General features: G+C 32.4%; 2 protein-coding genes across 5 annotated transcripts; one reads left to right on the top strand and one right to left on the bottom strand.

The window, feature by feature from the left end:
• Nucleotides 1–3,504: 3,504 nt before the first annotated feature.
• On the top strand, nt 3,505–8,304 carry LOC145061236 (uncharacterized). 4 transcript variants are annotated; one of them, XM_079008662.1, is made up of 3 exons: nt 3,505–3,655; nt 4,737–4,795; nt 6,504–8,304. In XM_079008662.1, exon 3 carries the CDS (start codon nt 6,525–6,527, stop codon nt 8,175–8,177), a length of 1,653 nt encoding a protein of 550 aa, XP_078864788.1. In that variant the 5' UTR covers nt 3,505–3,655; nt 4,737–4,795; nt 6,504–6,524; the 3' UTR covers nt 8,178–8,304. The 4 variants fall into 4 exon arrangements, with proteins under 4 accessions (XP_078864788.1, XP_078864789.1, XP_078864792.1 ...); XM_079008663.1 differs by lacking the exons at nt 3,505–3,655; nt 4,737–4,795 and adding an exon at nt 5,704–5,855; XM_079008666.1 differs by lacking the exons at nt 3,505–3,655; nt 4,737–4,795 and adding an exon at nt 5,858–5,933.
• A 5,109-nt stretch (nt 8,305–13,413) lies between these two features.
• Nucleotides 13,414–13,986, bottom strand: LOC145063702 (uncharacterized). Its single transcript, XM_079011293.1, has one exon. It carries the CDS (start codon nt 13,984–13,986, stop codon nt 13,414–13,416), a length of 573 nt encoding a protein of 190 aa, XP_078867419.1.
• Between the last annotated feature and the right edge of the window lie 5,876 nt (nt 13,987–19,862).

Here is a 19,862-nt window from a genome sequence, read left to right as displayed (position 1 = left end):
TTATAGTTGGGCTTGGATGCCTTTTGGGACTTTTTATGAGTTTGGGCCTTAGGGGTAGAGAGGCCCATTAAGGCAGGGGTAAAAGAGCATTTTTTGTCTTAAGTCAAGAATTAGGGTTTTGGACTTGAGTTCGAGATCATCACTTTAGAAGAAGAAGAGCAATCATAGGAGAAGAAGAAGTCATTCGTGCATGAAGAAACCCTAAATCGAGTTTTAAAGGAGGAATATATCATTTATAATAATTATTATGCCATGTTAAGTCATCATTTAACATGTAAGAGCCAGTTACCAGTGGGTAATATTTGAACAAAACATATAGTTTGTTGGTGTTTTTTGTACAAAAAGTTTACTTGGATGGTGTTTTTTGAACATACAAAACTTGAATGGTGTTTTTTGAACGATTTTGAAAGATAGTTACCTCTTTGAGTCATTTCCTCTTGTTTTATTTCCTTTACTTATTTTTTACCGGTAATTGTCGGTTACCACACGGCTAAATTTGAACAAAGAATATACTTCGTTGGTGTTTTTTGTACAAATGTTTTACTTGGATGATGTTTTTTGAACACACCAAACTTAAATGGTATTTTTTAAACAATTTTAAAACATACTTACCCATGAGTCATTTTCCCCAAATTCAAATATATACTTAGAAGAATTTTAACTTTTAGCGATTTAATTAAAATTTGGAAACAGTTACTTGTGCGTAGAAGAAAAGTCACCATAACTTCATAAAAGTCTAAACTCTTAACTCTTAAGTGGTCCCACATCTACCATGTCATCATCCCGTAATATTTGAAAACTGAAAAGTATCACTTTTGAACTTTCAACGAATTCCAACGGTCTACTCTCCTGTTTCATCATAATTACACACCGTACGATCATCTGGAAACAGCCCCTTATTCAATTTTACCCCCTCAACTTTTTAAAAACTGTACAAAGAAACTTAGAAACCATTTTTTCTTAGATAAATCACCTAACAAATATGTGAAGTTTATCCTGAATCCTCAAAAGAGTTGAATCTCAAACAACCGCCAAATACCCGTATTAAAGAGTCTCAACTCTCACATCTTTTAATTGGATAACCGACTTATTAGTAAAGAACTATTCTAAAGAAGGAAAATCACCATGGAGAAAACCTTTATAATGCTCTTGACGTTATATGTAAAGTTGGCAAAAACCAATATAATTTATTAATCTAATTTGAAGTAAACCTAAATTTAATAGATCGATTGAGATTTTATGTGGTGTCGAGATGATATTTACGTGAACACTTTATTTAACTTAAATTTACTAAAATTTAAAAGTAATACAATATACAAATAATTAATATTTATATTTTTACTATAAAGTTTTATTCATATTATTATTATATTTTTATCCATTTGAAAAAAAATTATATTGTCTGTGAATGTAATCCATGTTATAACTCAAAGCACGTAAAGCTAGTTGCGGATGTAGAAAAAAAAAAGTTAGGATATGCATTTGATTGATCTAGAAAATAATTTTATATGTCAAAACATAATGAAAAATGTTAAATAAAAATATCATGATTAATTACATTTTCACTCAATAAATGGACAGGTCAATCATTCTTTATTTCACAAATTACATGAATGTTTATATAATTCAAAGAATTCGACTGCAAAAACCACATTCATAAATATACAATGATAATACTTTGTTAATGATCTTAGTTAACATTATTTTATCAAATATTGTATTTTTTTTAAACATCAAATATGTCAAATCCCTTAACTTACGTTACAATGGGTTTTCTCGTCATGTTTTTCCCACGTTTTATTAAGGATTTTGAACTTTTAAGGATAAGTTTTTTTTTATTTATTTATTTATTTTTTTTTTTTTGAGAATAGGTGAGATGGTGTTAGAGATGTGATTTTCTTAAATAAAAATGATATTTTTTAAAGATAAATAAGTTAGGGAACATCTATGTTATCCTCATTACCGTTTTCTTGCTTTCTATGCAAATATTTTAAAGAGGCTATGCAATACATAATTTTTATAGAACATAGATAATCACATTCTTGTAAAAAGTCAAGCCATATTTTTATTTACAATAAAAAATAAAGATGCTAGATGATGTGATATTTGTAGCTAATAAAAAAATCATACACACAAATACTAAGGTGTTGTTTATTTTTTGTCTATAGATTCTCTTAGCTTTTTTTTGTCTGTGCGGTGCAGACATCGGTCTTCACAAACTGTTTGTTTTTTTTTTTAAGATTGCAGACCTAAAAAGGTATGTGCGTCATCTTCTTGGCGCAAATGTAGACCAGAGTTTTTAGACATTTTCAGACATCTTCTAGTCTAAAAAAACATATATGTCTTTGTTTTTTTTTAACTTAGATTTATTACAACTTTATCTATTATAAACAATTTTTAATAATAAAAAAACTACAATACTAAAAGAATAAAGGTTCGGTGACATAATAACATTTATGACAAATTTATAAATAAAGATTTAATTACAGTAAGGTAATTGCAGCTATTTATATAGACATGAAAAAAAAAATCTTAATATTATTTTATATTTTTTGTGTCAAATTTTATAAACATTACTTAATACAATATCATTCATTTCTTGAAAAAAATATTTATGCCCAATTTTTAATTGATTTAATTGAAAAAGTAAAATGAAAATTTTCAAAATTTTCATTTTAAATCATAGTTTATTTCCATCTAATTTAGGTGTTAAATATTTTAACCTTAATTACAATGTTTAGGTATAACTTTTCCGACCAAAGTTTGTTGGTTTTTTTTATTAAATATATACGTTAATTCATACCATTTTATTTTCACTTTTATACAATAATACATAAAAGTTGATTTGCATGTGTTAATTATCTATAATAAAGCCATAAAATTATTGAAAAACTTTTTAAGTTTTTTTTTTTTAAAAAAAGTTTTTTTTTTCATAAAAATAAGTTTAATTAAATTTTAGTTTATTGTAACAATATACAAATGTTAAAAAACAAATAGTTTTTTTTTTCAGACTGTAGACGTTTGGTCCACCTCTTCTACTGTAAAGATATGCAGATGTGGTTCACATACTACATACATTTTGCCTAAAAAAACAAACAATGCATTTTGCGTCTGTGTATATGATGATATGATTCTAATTTTTCAACGTCTTATCTATAAATACAGTCAGCTTTATAGTGACGTTCGTTAATATTTCACCGATCACCGTTTCCGTTTCTATAAATCATTTCAAATGCATAGTTATGTAATGAATGCTTGTATAAGGTAAATAATGCAAGTTATAGAACAAGAAGGACTACTATTGATAATCTCAAAAACCAGAAGGATATTTGGCCTGCTACCATTAACCAAGGTATATTTAAAAGTAATTTCTCTCTCCACACCAACACCCATAGACGCCAGAGAAACGATGAAGTCATAACTTGAAATATATGCATAAAAACTTGTACAATTTCTATGGTTTTGTGTTTTTACCTCTCTTTACTCTGAACAGTTGTTTCATAAAGTGAATCTTGGAGCTTGCGTCTGACATTAGAGAGGGATTCGAAGCAGAAGGAAGAAGCGTTTTTTGATTTTTGAATGCAATTGTTCTTGTCGTCGTGCTTGCTTCACTCCATTGTCATCCATTTGCGAGCTTGATCGTCTTCATTTGCAGGTAAACTTCTAAATTTTAAATTTTAAATTCTTCCCTGATTCTTGTGCATTTCCGTTTTTGGATACTACATTTGACCGTTGGGTCTTCTATTTCTTCAGCATTTCATGGTCAAAGTTGGTGTTTTTAAGATCAAATCTTTGGTGGGTGTTCCTAAAATTTCCTTCAGATCAATCTTTACCATTTATAAGGTGTTTCAGGATCAAATTTTTGGTGGGTTTTGTCGATATCTTTAGAAATTGTTGTTTAGTCACTGTTTAGGTTCTCTAAGTTTAGGGAAATTTGTTATTTTAGATCAAATTCAATTCTTTGTTGGGTGTTTGACTGTTTGTCAAAGTCAACACTTCAGTTATGAACTTATGATTTAACACTTGTGATGTAATTTCGGAAAATAGGTTTTAAAGATTAAATCTTTGAGGGTATTTCTCAAAAGCCAAATTCTTTGAGATTACTGCATCTATTTTTGTCTTTGTTTTGGAAAATAATTTTTGAAACATCAAACCCATCATACCCTTTTTTTGGGATTGTTCTAATCTATGGTGGGTATATGTCAAATTTCCAAGAAATTTATGATTAAATCCTTGATTGTGCATTCTAATTTTAGATAATAGTGTTCATAAAGATCAAATCGTTGGTGGGTATGTCTAAAATCCTTTAAAAACTTATTGTTTAATCATTGAATGTACTCCGTGAAATAGGAAAATAGTGTTTTCAAAGCATGATCTTTGATATTGTTTTTGTACAAAGCAACAATTTTCAATTCCAAAAGCAATATCGATTCATATTGTGCATTAAAACTTATACATTATCCGCAATTGGTCTAAAAAAGGGTAACCTTAATCTTTAGGATGGCATTTCACACATTTCTTAGAAACTACTTTCCGAATCCTAGATTGTGCTTTTAACTAATTAAGGAAAGTTTTTTTTTTTTTTTACGTAAAGTTCAAATTTGTTTAAAAGGTTTTTGCTTGAAGTTCTTCTAAAAGAACACAGCCAACAATACCCCACCAAAGCCCCTTCCTTTTTTCCAAATTCTCTGATTTTAGTTTTTGATAATTGTTCATTTTGTATTTGTTCTTCACAGGAGCATTAGTCTTGGATTTTGAGTAATTCAAATGATGGCAAGGAACCAATCACATTGAGGTATGGATTTGATCTTGTATTAATTGTCCCAAAATTTACTTTGCATTTGGTGGGACCATCATCGACATGGGTATAAATGAAATTTTGATTATGGACCCACAAAAATTAAAAATAATAGAGTAAAAAGATGAACTTTAAGTTAATTTAAGTTAACTTGTGTATCGATGGATAACCGATTGACTTATGTTTAAATTTTAATACTATTCGGTCCTTATAGCTATATGGAGATCCATCTGTAATGACTCTAAAGCATGAGTCCACCAGAATGTTCCCTTTTCAAAAAAAAAAAAACAAAAAAAAAATTGTTATTTGAAAAATAATTTGATGGGTTGGTGCCATTTCAATTTTGTAAAATATTGTATTGTGTGGATTGTAGTGAGGGTTGATAGAGACCCTCTAAAGTCCCCACTTCAAAGCAAAGTCTCGATTCAGTTTTCTTCGTTTCTAAAGAATACTTGCTCTAAAATTTTGGAAAAATCCAAAATTTTATATTAAAAACTCAAACATCATAAAATTATTTATAGTTTTGTAACACCAAACATGTTTTCATTCAATGTAGTAATTATCAAATCTCGAGCTTGAAACGAAGCAAAATTCGTTTGACTTTATAGCTAGAAGTTAACTCGATTGACTCTAGATTCGTTTTTCGAAAATAAGATATATAATGAGGACAAAAAAGGCCCAAATTTGAATCTTAGCATTTCGAAACATGACTTCACACATACATATATAATTTTCTGATAAATAATAGCCATAATTGTCCTTTTACAGTTTATTTCACAGAGAAAAAAAACGTACATGTCATATCATTTTCATAATAAAAAATCAGAAACTTTCTTGATAATTGCCTTTAATAGGCGGCTCTTTCTTAGCCACTGAAATGTCGTCCCCTCACTTTCATCATCTTTACACTACAATCGTGTAAAGTAAATCAAAAAGAAAAATAAGCAGCAATTTTGTTCATATATATAGATAAATATATCTATATATATAATTTCTTTGTATTATTAGAACTTGATGGTCATTACTCATTACACACATGTGGGGTTTGCATTTCCTTGTAATTACTTTGCCTCTCTTATTTTAAGTAAACAGATTATATATGACGATGCAAGATTCTCCAATCTTCTATATATTGGTCCCTTTTTCTTTCTTTAGTCTTTATTTAATTATTTGATAATTTGAAAGTTAGGTGATGCAAACTTTTCTATAGTTTAACGAAAAAGTTGTGATTTTTTCTGATTTTTAATCTTATTTTGATAACTTAACTTGAGCATGTTGGTTTCTCAAAGCTTCAAGAATCAAATTTGATCTTGGTTTCCTTAAATTTCTTGATCTTGCTCCCTTTTTTCTTATTTATTTCATTAATAAAGTTTCATGTTGGGATTTTTCCACATCTTTTAAGAACGAGGTTCGATTTTTTATCTTGTTTCGGATCGCTTTACTTAAACATATCGGTTTCTTTTGAGCTTGACGATTCAAATTGACCGGAAAAAAGTCAAAATTGAGGTCTTAGATCTATAATATCCATGTAAAATCTAATAAGTACATCTTTTTAGTCTTAAAGCTTCGATTTTTTTCGATTTTCAGTTCTGTACGTCGGTTTCTTTAGGCTTAAAGATTCAAATTTGACCTCAATAACTCAAATTCGAGTTTATTTTAATTTAAACCCCTGAAAATATTGCGTTTTTCTTCGTATTTTTTGCAGATTAGAGTTGGTTAAGTTTCAATGGCCGACCTCCGATTAGCCGATGAGTCGCTTTCACGTGCTAAAGATCTTGTTCCGGTGGCTTTGGAAAAGGCACGAGAAGTGAAAGAATTCCCAGGAAGATGGAAAATGATTATATCTCGATTAGAGCAAATCCCATCTCGTTTATCAGATTTATCAAGCCACCCATGTTTCTCGAAGAACACGTTATGCAACGAACAATTAGAAGCAATCTCCAAGACTTTGAATGAATCAATCGAGTTGGCAGAAACATGTTCAAAGGGAAAATACGATGGAAAGCTCCAAATGCAAAGCGACCTCGATTCATTATCAGGAAAACTCGATTTGAATCTTCGAGATTGCGGGCTTTTAATCAAAACCGGTGTTCTTGGTGAGGTCACCATGTCAACCGATCTTGAAGGTACAAGTCATCGAAGCACGGACAATAACATCCGGGAATTACTTGCGAGGCTGCAAATTGGTCATTTGGAAGCTAAACATAAAGCTCTCGACACCCTTGTTGACGTGATGAAAGAAGATGAAAAGACGGTTTTGTCCATTGTGGGACGTAGTAACATCGGAGCTTTGGTACAACTCCTCACCGCTACTTCACCAAGAATCCGGGAAAAAACGGTTACTTTGATCTGTTCATTGGCGGAATCCGGCGGTTGTGAAAGTTGGCTAGTTTCCGAAGGGGTTCTTCCACCTCTAATCCGGTTGTTAGAATCTGGAAGCTCAATTGGAAGGGAAAAATCCGTAATTGCCCTTCAAAGACTGTCAATGTCGGAAGAAACCGCAAGGGCGATAGCGGGACACGGCGGAGTCCCGCCACTCATCGACATTTGCTCCACCGGAATCGGTGATTCTGTTTCCCAAGCTTCGGCCGCTTGTACCTTGAAAAACTTATCTGTAATCCCCGAACTGCGCCAAACCCTAGCTGAAGAAGGAATCGTGAAAATCATGATTTCGGTTCTCGATACCGGAATCTTGTTGGGATCAAAGGAATACGCGGCGGAATGTTTACGGAATTTAACCTCGAGCAACGATGATCTAAAAAGATCGGTGATTAACGAAGGTGGGGTCCGCAGTCTATTGGCTTACCTCGATGGCCCATTACCTCAAGAACCCGCGGTTGCAGCTTTACGGAATTTGGTCGGGTTAGTGTCAATGGAAACCCTAATTTCACTCGGGCTGCTTCCGAGAATCGTCCACGTGTTAAAATCGGGTTCACTCGGGGCCCAAAAGGCTGCCACGTCATCGATATGTCGTATTTGCAACACGACGGAAGTGAAAAAACTCGTGGGTGAAAGTGGGTGTGTCCCGTTGTTGATCGGTTTGCTCGAGGCTAAATCAAATGGGGTTCGGGAAGTGGCGGCTCAAGCCCTTGCGAGCCTAATGACGGTTCAATGTAATCGGAGAGAGGTTAAAAAAGATGATAAAAGTGTCCCGAGTTTGGTTCAACTGCTTGATTCTAGTCCACAAAATACGGCTAAAAAATACGCAGTTTCTTGTTTGGGTTTGCTTTCTTCGAGCAAAAGGTGTAGGAAACTAATGGTTTCCTACGGTGCAATCGGGTATCTCAAGAAACTCAATGAGTCAGAGATTCCCGGTTGTGGGAAGTTGCTTGAGAAGTTGGAAAGGGGGAGGTTGAGAAATTTGTTTGGGAAAAAGTAGATTTTGTTGTTTCATTATCTTGTATGAAACAGAAACACTAGTGAATGTATGAATTTATTAACTTTTGGGATGTTTTCATAAGTTTCTACAGAAATAAGTAATTGTTGTAAGTAAATTATTTTGTTGATTTGGGTTGTTACTTTATCTTTTGAAAGTAGACAGTTCTATGATGCTATGAGAAAAGAAAGTACATAGATTAATATGCATTGAATTATAGGTAAATTCGTCGATTTGCTAAAATTTGTTTCTAATGGATTAGATGAGTAAAGCTAAAAAGTTATGGATGAGTAGAATTGTAGAAACCAAAAGTTATTGGATAAGTAGAAAGGTCTCGACGATCACATGTTTTGTTTGATGCAACTGTGGAACACTGGAACCTGATTTCTTTCGTATAGAACTTTAAACTCAATATTTTCAGTTTAATTAAGTGGGTTTTTTTCTGTTTTTAATTATTTTTCTTAATTTAATAAATCGTGTTATGTTACTGATTTCATCACATATATTTTTCGCAGCTATTATAAGCAATTTTTGTTGCTTCTAAACCTCAAACTTGTCATACGAAATATTGAACACAATGGGGCGTTTGCGTGTAAATGTAAGTGTATATATAGATTAAGGTTGTCAAATATGTACCACGAAAAATCAACCAACATGTTACCAACCGAACCAAAAATGTAAGTAATCAATATGTTTGGTAGCCAACATGTTTGGTTGGTAGTACCATACCAATTGAAGAATCATGGTACGGTAGTTGTACAAAATTTTCAATACCACGATAATACCAACCATTACCAAACTCGAATTTTGGTAGTCAACATGTTTGGTTGGATCGAGTTTTGAATCCCAATCATTACCAAACTCGAATTCACAAAACCTCATTCACATTTCAGTATTTCACAATGTTCAAGAACATGTAAATCGTTATTTACAATTTTTTCGTACATCATTGTATATACCATTACCAACTTGTATCAACCGAATTTATTAGTAGTCAAACAAGTTGGTATTAACTATAGTTGGTACGGTAGTTGTAGCAAAAAAATTATACCAACTACAATTGGTACGGTACACGGTTTAGGCAAAAAATACATGTGTATTAGACCATTTATCATGTTTAATAGGAAGATAAATACATTGTTTGATATGGTATCATACTGTATCCTTTAAACTAGCTAACATAAACACATCGTTTCCCAAGTGGTTGATTTTTACCAACCCTTGGTTTCAGTGATCAACCTACCTCGATCATGCTATCATCCTCAAAGGTCCTTATTGGTTTCAAGCAAGCTTCTCGCACATGATTCCATTGTTTTACCTAGTTTACTACATGTATTGGGTTCCATCACAGCCGCCCAAACTCTTTCTTATATATCACCAGATCTGTTGGTGATTTTAGTGTCATCATGTCATTTTAAGTAACTGGAACTAACATGTGAGCTAAGGGGCTTCATGATTTGTACTCTAATACATGTACGGGGATGTGTGGAGTGCACACATGTATAAGATCGAGTCAGAAGCCGGTTCGACGACTAGTCGGGGGTTCGGGGTTTCCAAAGGGGCAGTGCCCCTAGCGGTGTCCAAGGGGCAGAGCCCCTGGCTGGGGTCCCGCTGCGCCCCAAAACCTCACCGAATTTTGCATGTGGCATCATAATGGAAAACTCAATTCCTTGAGGGTGATTATGGTAAAACTAACGAAACTCCTTAGTTTTTGGTAACCCTAATCCGGATTAATATTACTTGCTTCCAAAGCAACTAATGACGGCCCAACCCTAATGAAACCCTAATCGTGTTTAGTATATAAACAACTCTTCCTTTCCAGAAAGCAGACGTTCTTTAGCTCTCGTTTTTCATCACACATTCACAGAACCCTTTAGCATAATAGCTTACGTTTTCTGTGCCTAGAAACGTAGGTGTCCGCTTGGATTATCCTAGGTTGAATTTCTTGTAACCCAGACATAGGGTAGAAATATCAGTTCGGAAAGTGATATCACGATCCAAGTTGGTATCCAGATCTCCACCGCAAACCCTAATATTCCAAACAAGATCCGGTCTCTTTTTATCTATATGATATCCTTTTGACAACATCCTCATCGACGCTTATGTGACACCTCATCACAACTCTAAGTCACGAGTTCTCATGTACCGACTTCAAGTAACTAAATTACTTTCTTAGGATTTTTGATACTCGCACTCATCACGCTAAGTCAATGGAATATGTCACATACATCTTTGAGCATGTGCGCATGCTTCACTACAAACCTACATCGCACTCTGGCTGACACCGAGTCCAAAACAGATTTATCTAAGCCCCTGTCGCTACCCCATTTTATATCAGAGCCAAGTCGGTACTCTATATCATCTCACATTCATCCGTCCATACTTCAAATACACTGATTGGTTGGGTGTCCTATTACTTAACATTCCACATTCCACATTTAGTTAATGTGTCTTCTTGATTGGTTCATCTTATGTATGTGGTAAAATGTTTGAAAACACTTATTTCAGTGTATGTTTGCCAAACAACGGTCTTCCTTGATAAAGTTATTGAATATACATGCATATGAAAAAAAAAAAAAGTGAAAGAAATTGGTGAAAACTATACCACTAAGAAAATAGGGGCCGACGAGCATGTGGGACAAACCAAACAAAGTACTGAATAAAATATATTGTCGAGCAAAGTCCTCAATCTTTTAACCATATCTTTCACTCTAGTGCTCCGATCGATGTGATTCAAGAGTTTTCCACAACTTTGGCGTTTGCTCGTTAAGATAATTCCGCCAGTTTCATTACCAAAACTAGCTTGGAACTCATGAGTTTTTTAACCTTCTTACACCCCGTTCCCGAGTTCAACTTAACGAGAGAAATGAAAGAAAATAGGTGGAATTGAGAAGAAAATAAAAGAAATTGGTGTTCCCGAGTTTCATTAAAGGAGGGAAGTGGAGGGAAATGGGAGGATCGTTTCCCCTCCTAACTTTCCTTCCGATTTGGGAGGATTTGGAAAGAAAGAATAAAATGATTCATTTTCCTTCCATTTCTCTCCAACTCGAGAACACAAAGAAAAATTTTGTTTTCTTTTCCTTTCTCTTCTTTTTTCTTGTGACTTTCTTTTCTCTTTTTTTTTTTTCTTTTGCTAAACTCTGGAACTAGGCGTTAGGACGCCTAGGCATTTATGGCTTTTCAAGATGGGATGTTTTTTTTTACAAAAATCAACATCATAATGGCATTTTTGGGGCGTCCTGGGATCTGGCTAGCATGTTTGGGAAGTATTTCAAGAATTTCTAGGATGTTAGATTAATCTGAAAAATACCAAAGACATTTTTGAGTCGCCAACGAGGTCTTTATCCCCGAAAATTAGTTTTTCACTCCCTTAAAAATATAGGTGTTCACTAATTGATGGATAACCCTTTACCTACGACTTTCTCTATTTTGGCATCCTTCAGACACTTTCAAAATGTTGAGTCGGTTTAATGAAGTACAATGCCATTTTGGGACTCCAGGAAAAAAACATGATCATGTAAAGGGAAGCACGGTTATGTAATCATGTTGTGGATTGCTTGGGATGCTTGAAAGGTTGTATAACACTTGCGGTAGTCTTACACGATCATGTAATCTTGTGGTGGTTTTATGCATGAATAAATGGTCCACAACTTCTGTAGGATGCTTACATGTCATGTAATAGGGTCACACAACCGTGTAAAGGCATTTCCATGCATTTCATGCATAAATCTTAAGTTTTAGCTCCTTCCATCCAGTGCCCATCTTCCATTAGTAATTTTCAGCTCCGATTATGCTTCAGTGTTTCCTTACGTGCATCCTCAAATCTTCATGTTCTCGTACCAATCCAATTTACCCTGAAAATTATATTAAAAATGAATAGTAGGACATTCTGCAAAGAAAACGAGACATACACAATTTATTGAAACACAAGGGAACCCACCATTAAATGATAAGGTGGAAGTAATAAAAAAAACATGTTAAAAGATGCATAACAATTGCATCTAACCATATCTTTTACATATATTACCAAGTCAGTACCACAACTCTAATGGTTTATACTGTGATTTTTTTTCCGGATGGGTCATCATTAATGAAGTCTTTGATTTAATGATTCCCTCCAATCCGTATAATTGTCTCTTGTAAAAATATTTCACATTTACCAGACAATTAAACAAAAATATAACTTTTGTTTACAAGTAACTTATTCGAATTTTTAAAAGTACTGTTTACTCATCATGTTTAACAAAACCAACTTCAGATTTCTTTCAGAAAATAATGTTTAGATTTCTATAAGAAAATAAAGGAAAATCTTATAATACTTAAAGTTAGTGGCCCGATAATGGTTTTAGTAAGTAGCAACATCATATCACATTGTGCATTTAAGGGCCACATGTTTTTGTTTAATTTGTTTTTATCATTATCTATTAATAAATGGCCAAAACTGTCACTAAGAATGAATAAAGCAATTTCTTCTTTTATACAGATTTAACTCTAATTGAATGCAATAACATATTTAATAGTTATATGAAATAAAAAGTTGAATTGTGTGAGTATGCAACCACTCATGTCACATTGATATAAAATAGGAATTTTAATAGAAAAGTTTGTAATGATTCATCTCATATTGATTATACTCAGAAGTCATCTCACATTGATATAAAATAAGAATTTTAATAGAAAAGTTTGTAATAAATATCTCATATTGATTAATACGTAAAAGTTTAGGTGTTGGGTGTGTGCAATATGTTATTGTATGTGATCATAACCAAAAGGTGTTATATAACACTCAAGATGAAAATGGGCAACACCAAATAACATGTAATAACACCTCTTATTTTTTATTTTATTTGTTATTTTTTTATGTTTTGAATTTCTATATTTCCAATTTCTTTTTTTTATGTCATAATATTTATAATTATCATATAAATTAAATCATAAATTAAAAATAACATTTAAAAAGTAAAAATAAAATTTTAAATCCTAAATTAAAAACAACATAAAAAAATTACAACTAAAGATAAAAACATTTAAAAACCTTTAAAAAAAACGAAAGAAATTACACTTTTTACATAAATTATTCATCTTCAATGCCATCGTAGATATGATCTACCAAGTCTTTTCAAAGTTGTTTGTGTTTTCATTGGTCTTGAATATCAACGACTCTATGTAAGTATTTTGCTGTCCCTGGTTGAAATTGAATGTGTTCAGGTTTCGTAGGTGTAGACTCCGTAATGTTTTGTCATTTATCTTCAATCAGCATGTTATGCATTATGATACATGCATACATAATATCTCGTAGAGTGTCCAACTCATATGGACGTGTCGCATGCTCAACTAAGTGCCATTTTGCTTTCAGAACTCCGAAAGCATGTTCCACATCCTTACGTGCTCCTTGTCTTCTCTTGAAAATTTTGTCTCTTGATTGTATCGGGTGTCGAAACGCCTTCACAAACATATAATATGGTGGGTATATTCCATCTGTGATGTAATACTCGAACTTATACTCATGGTCATTTACTATGACAGGAGCATCTGGTGCCTTTCCTATCAAAAGGTCCTGAAATATTGGTGACTGATCAAGAACTTTTACGTCGTTGTTAGAACACGCAACTCCAAAAAAAGCATGCCACATCCATACGTCTTGTGACGCAATAGCCTCTAATACTAACGAAGGTGATATAAGATGACCACTTGTGTATTGACATTTCCACGCCACATGACAATTTCCCCATATCCACTTTGTGCAATCACTGCTTCCAAACATTCCAGGAAAACGATGTCGTTCTTCATGCGACGTATATAGTTGTTTCATGTCATTCAATGAAGGTTTGTGCAAGTATTTGTCACCGAAGGTTTCGATAACACCTCTCGCCAATCTATACAAACTTTCTCGTGCAGTACTACAGTTCGTTTTGATATTCTCATATAGTCATCAATAGAATCGGGTGACTCCCCCAAAGCCATAAGGTTGATTGCAGCAACACATTTTTGCAACCCTATAAAACCTCGTTTACCTCTCGCATCATACCTCATTCGGAAATATTCATACCTAAACATATATTTAATTTTTAAAACAATTATTTAATAATCCAAAGAACATATATTTAATTGTTAAAACAATTATTTAATAATCTAAAGAACATATATTTAATTTTTAAAACAATTATTTAATAATCTAAAGAACATATATTAAATTTTTAAAACAATTATTTAATAATCTAAAGAACATACATTTTTTAAAACAACTGTAATTACGATACCTGTTTTCCATTGTATTGGTTATCCGTTGAAACACATTTTTACAAAAAAAAAAATACATCCTTTTAAAGTGATTTTTTTATTCGTGATTGTTCCACAACGGTCGAAAAATAAACCGTTACATGCGTTTCGTCCCGTTACCCAAACGTCGAAAACGGAGACCGGGGTCGGTGTTCCACCCGTTATACCGGCGTTATTTGGATGCCACGTCGGAATAACTCGCTCATTGTTGCCCGCTCCAACCCATCTAAAGCAATCGACTAATAACCTATCGATTAAACGTGCTATTGGGAAATCGACCGGAGTCCATACTGATAGTACCTCCATCCCAAATTGATAGTCCACTTTTGACTTTTGAAGTCTTTTTTCTTCAATTTTGACATTGAATATTTTAGTTTTTGATAGATAATACTTGATGCAAAATATATGAATGAATTGTCTTTTAAATGTTTTTTCATGGTTATAAGATTTATCAAGTAATATATAACACAAATAAAAATATTTAAGGTTAAAGTTGAAGAAAAAAGACTTAAAAAATCAAAAGTAAACTATCAATTTGATACAGAGGGAGTATTATTTTAAAGACTTTCATTGGTTAACGAACTATGTTGTCTCAATGTCTTTTTTGAACCTTGGTTAAAGGAAAACTATAAATCTAAATAGAAACAACTAGTGTGGTTAACCTTGATAAACTAAAAGCTATAAATTCAAACTTTCTTCAACATTGTCCATTTTTTTAAAGATATAACTAATTAGTAATTACCCTTATCTTTGTACAATCTTTTATAAATTCCTTTCATTTAATTTATTATTTTTTTAGGCATATATAATATTCATAAAGTTGAAAGGTAATTAAAAGCTTAAAATTAATTTATTACGATATATGAAATTAAAATAAAAACTACTAAATCTAAAGTCAACATATAATAAAAATTTTAAGGTTAAATATAGATATGGGCAAATAAAACATTTTGAATAAATATAGTTAACTATATAAAATATAAAACTCAAAGAACCTCATTTAGTGCATCTCGAAAGGAATATTTACTATTATTCATTTTTTATATACATATATGACTTATGAAAATATTTTGTTAAAGCATGACGTCAAATACAAGCTTTAGAGTCATGACGCGTTATGACAATCTTTTTAGAACCTAGGCTTTTACTATTTTAATGGGTCAATGATATCGACCACTTTTATTCTAATTTTTTTTAGTATAACTTAATTACTCATTAATGTTATATTTACCCCCGTTGTATTTAAACTCCAAAGCTTTGTTTTTTAGCTTCAATAGTAGAAGTGCAATTATCATATGATATATTTTTTTATTAAATGGTGTGTGACATGATAAAAACAAAATATAAACTCTAAATAGTATTTATTTTAATTTTATATATTATAGTAAATTATTTTTATTTAATGTTATTGTTAAGTGCTGTTTAAATTTATAAATGTTACATATGTTTAAAATAACATATAACCTTTACAGAAATTTAAAAAAGATACAAATAATTTAACTGATATTAAAAAAAAGGTTTAAAGATACCCGATATATTAGAAAAAAGACAAAATTTCAAAAATAATCCCTGTGGTTTCCAAAAATATCAAGTTTAGTCCCTAAGTTCAAAAACCTCACAGATGGTCCCTGTGGTTTCAAAACTTTTAACAAATAGTCCTTCCGCCTGATTCCGTCAGCTTTCTACCGGTAAGTGAGGGACATTTTCGTCATTTCAATACACAAGGACCATTTGTGAGGTTTTCTCTATATAAAAAAAAAGTACAAAAATATTTAATTAAAGGGCCCCACCCTCTCTCTCTCTCTCTTTCTCTCTCTCTCTCTCTCTCTCTCTCTCTCTCTCTCTCTCTCTCTCTCTCCCTCCTTCCTTGGCCCTCTTTCATTTGCCATCACTTACTCTGATCATCGATCAAATGGATTTGAAGTAAAAAAAAGAGTAAATTACACGAATAGTCCTTATGGTTTATGGTAATTTGCGCGTTTGGTCCCTAACTTATTTTTTTTAACTCGGAAGGTCCCTAGTATATGTTTTTGTTACACGCTTGGTCCCTGTCTTACCTAAAAAAAGACTATTTTGCCCTTGATTTTTTGATTTATTTAAATAAACACACCTCCAACTTCACCCCCTCGCCTTACCTTACATACCCCACTATTTTTCACTATTTAAATAATAGTCTTTTTAGGTAAGATAGGGATCAAACGTGTAACAAAAACAAACAATATGGACCAAACATGCAACGAAAACAAACAGTAGGGACCTTCCGAGTTAAAAAAAATAAGTTAGGGACCAAGCATGCATATTACCCCAAACCATAGGGACCATTCATGTAATTTACTCTACAAAAAACCTGTCGATTACTCACCCGAATTTGTTTCTTCAAGGACCTATCATTCATGGTGTTGCTGGTTTCTGAGCTCATGCAGATTCATGTCGCTTTCCATTGGATTAAGCTCAATGATTCAGGGGATTCTCAAAGATTTTCAAGATTTGGGTTTAGTGTTAATTAAACACAGTGATGCAGAACCACATAGACGAGGTCAAGGGTTCGATGGTCATGAGATGGGATCAAACCACAAATCAAATTACACGGAAGATGAGGTGGTCCAGTGAATCAAAACCACAAGGATCCATTCTTTCTTGGGGGCGGCGAAGGCTCACATAGACTGCCGTGAGGATCGACAACGTCGATCTCTATTTCTATCCCTAATATATGCTTGTTTTAATCAGACACTTGGTCTAGAGATTACAACAACCTTTATCCAAATAGATTTCCTTTATCTCCAGTTTTAGATCTGGGTTGTTTTTACAGGTTTGAAAACCCATCAGAGATTCCGACGAGGGATTCTTGGGTTTTAAATCTGGTGGCTGATTCTGACAAGTCTTTCCTGGGTTTCTTCGGCTCTGATGATGTATACGTATAAGTTGTGTGTGTGTGTCTGTTTATTACTTGCTTTTCTTTCCCGTCACCTCCAGTTTTCTCAATTGATTCTACGGAGAGGATTTGATGAAAACAAGTCGACATTTTGTGTATTTGTATAAGATAGAGAGAGCTTCATCGGGAGGTTATCATCGGAATTGGATTGATATTGGTGAGGAAAGTGATTGCAGTGGAGGCAGAAGGAACATGTCCAAATTTTGGTGGAGAATTCGACGATGGAAAAAGGGTTGAGTATGAATCGGAAATTATAGTTGTGGAGAAGGAGTAAGGGAGGAGAGGGTGATGTTGGGTAAGGGTTTGATCGGAGTGTAGATGGTCGGAAATTGGGATGACGATCTTGGGTTTCCAAATCCAAGAACTGTTTCATATTGGGTTAAATTGAGAGAGAGATGGGCCCTTTAATTAAATAATTATATTTTTTTTCTTTTTTTTATATAGAGAAAACCTCATAAATGGTCCCTGTGTATTGAAATGACGAAAATGCCCCTCACTTAACGGTAGAAAGCTGACGGAGTTAGGCGGAAGGACCCTTTGTTAAAAGTTTTGAAACCATAGGGACCATCTGTGAGGTTTTTTGAACTTAGGGACTAAACTTGATATTTTTTGAAACCACAGGGACCATTTTTGAAGTTTTGTCTAGAAAAAATGTTTACATCATAACTTTTGTTTAATAAAATAAAAAAAAAAGTTTATAATACGACTAAGTAAACATGATCATGATACAAATACGATCTATCTTTAAATATTATTAAAAGAGAAATTTTATGACATCACTTTCAACAATCAGGGTCATTGATTGTGTTTCATTCATATCTTTTCTACCTTTAGATCGTTATGCTGACATCATCATTCGGTCAATCTTTTTTTGGTCCACCAATTTTATAAAATCTATTAATGACAATTACTTTTAACATTAGGAAATCTATTAATGACAATTAAATCTAACCAAAAATAAAATTATTTTTAAAATTAGGAAATCTATTAATTATAATTAAATCTCACCAAAAATAAAATTACTTTTAAAATTAGGAAATCTATTAATGACAATTAAATCTCACCAAAAATAAAATTATTTTTAAAATTATGAAATTTATGAATGACATCATCATTCGGTCAACCACACCCGTCATTACCCGTTTCTTTTGTTCTGGTTTGGAAGATACATAAGAAAGATTCTCCCACTAATTTCAATGATGAGTACGTTTTCTTTCACAACGATTCAACCGATTCTCCCTTCTACGACCTCGAATCCAGATACAATTTCTCTTCCCAAGTCTCTATGCGCAGACAATCCATAATCTTATCTCTTTGATTCATCCTTATGTAACCCCGAATCCCTTTCATCTTATGATCACAACCGCAAGCACTCATATATTTCGTCTCCTTCCCTTTCTTCATATTTATTGCGTTTCACCTTAGGGTTCTCCTTCTTCCAGTCAATTATTTGTTTCTCCGCACAACAACTTATAATTGATTTGTTATGTTTCGATTTCTGGTGTTTATTTCTCAATTTTGTTAAAAAAAAACTTAATTTCTACGCTTGCTTTCAGGAATTAAGGGAATCGCCGCTCCTTCTCCGCCTCACTCTTTCTATATGTTGCAGAAACTAGAAAGACAACATACACACACAGTTAACGCGTTCGTGTTTTTGATTTATTCATAGGTTTGTTTTCTACACCACTCCAACCTTTTGCTTTGCATTTTATATGATTTTTGTTACTGTTTTCTTCTTTTCCCTCATTTTTTTTCACCATTTTCTGTTTATATATATATATATATATATATATATATATATATATATATATATATATATATATATATATATATATATATATATATATATATATATATATATATATATATATAGCTTTTGTGTGCTTACTTTTTCTTCAGGGCTATCTTGATGTTGATGTTGGGTTTTTGTTGAACACAATTATGATATGTGTTCTTGATTTCAACTCTCAGTACCTCAAGAACATCTAACATCATCTTGCAAATACCAATTTTTTATGTTATCAGCATATGAAGATAAACAAAAAAGGGAATAAAAAAGGAGTCGATTTGCATCAGGTAGCAATTCAATCTTCAAATATGTTTCTTGCTAAATTTTTGTTGTTGTTAGTGATGGAACAAGTAATATGATAGGTAAATATATCTCTATTTTTTATTTGTTTTTAGTTGTAGAAAACGATAGAATAGACAGAAAAGTTGTCGTCAAAAGATATTATGTGAGTTATTAGTTTCAGAGTTCAGATTAATTGAGTAGTTGGTAAAATAATATAAAAAAATGGTCATCATTTGTCTGTATGATCATAAAAAATAGAAGTGGTCAAATAATTTTATAATTCTGTCTCTAAAATAAAACGAAACTTTTCTTTTGGACTAAAAAAAAGTATCAAAAAACTCCCAAAATAAGACGCCCAACACCCAGATGAATACGCTCATTAAAAAAAATAAAAAAATGCTTTTAG

This window comes from Lactuca serriola, chromosome 7 (genome assembly GCF_051521515.1).
Source record: "Lactuca serriola cultivar US96UC23 chromosome 7, Lser_US96UC23_V15, whole genome shotgun sequence".
In the NCBI taxonomy this organism is placed as follows: domain Eukaryota; kingdom Viridiplantae; phylum Streptophyta; class Magnoliopsida; order Asterales; family Asteraceae; genus Lactuca; species Lactuca serriola.
Note: the sequence above shows the minus strand (reverse complement) of the source record. Positions and strands in the feature narration are given on the sequence as shown.

Excerpts from the sequence above, each read along its gene's own strand:
- LOC145063702 (XM_079011293.1), bottom strand. The coding sequence starts at position 13,986 with ATGAAACAACTATATACGTCGCATGAAGAACGACATCGTTTTCCTGGA.
- LOC145061236 (XM_079008662.1), top strand. The coding sequence starts at position 6,525 with ATGGCCGACCTCCGATTAGCCGATGAGTCGCTTTCACGTGCTAAAGAT.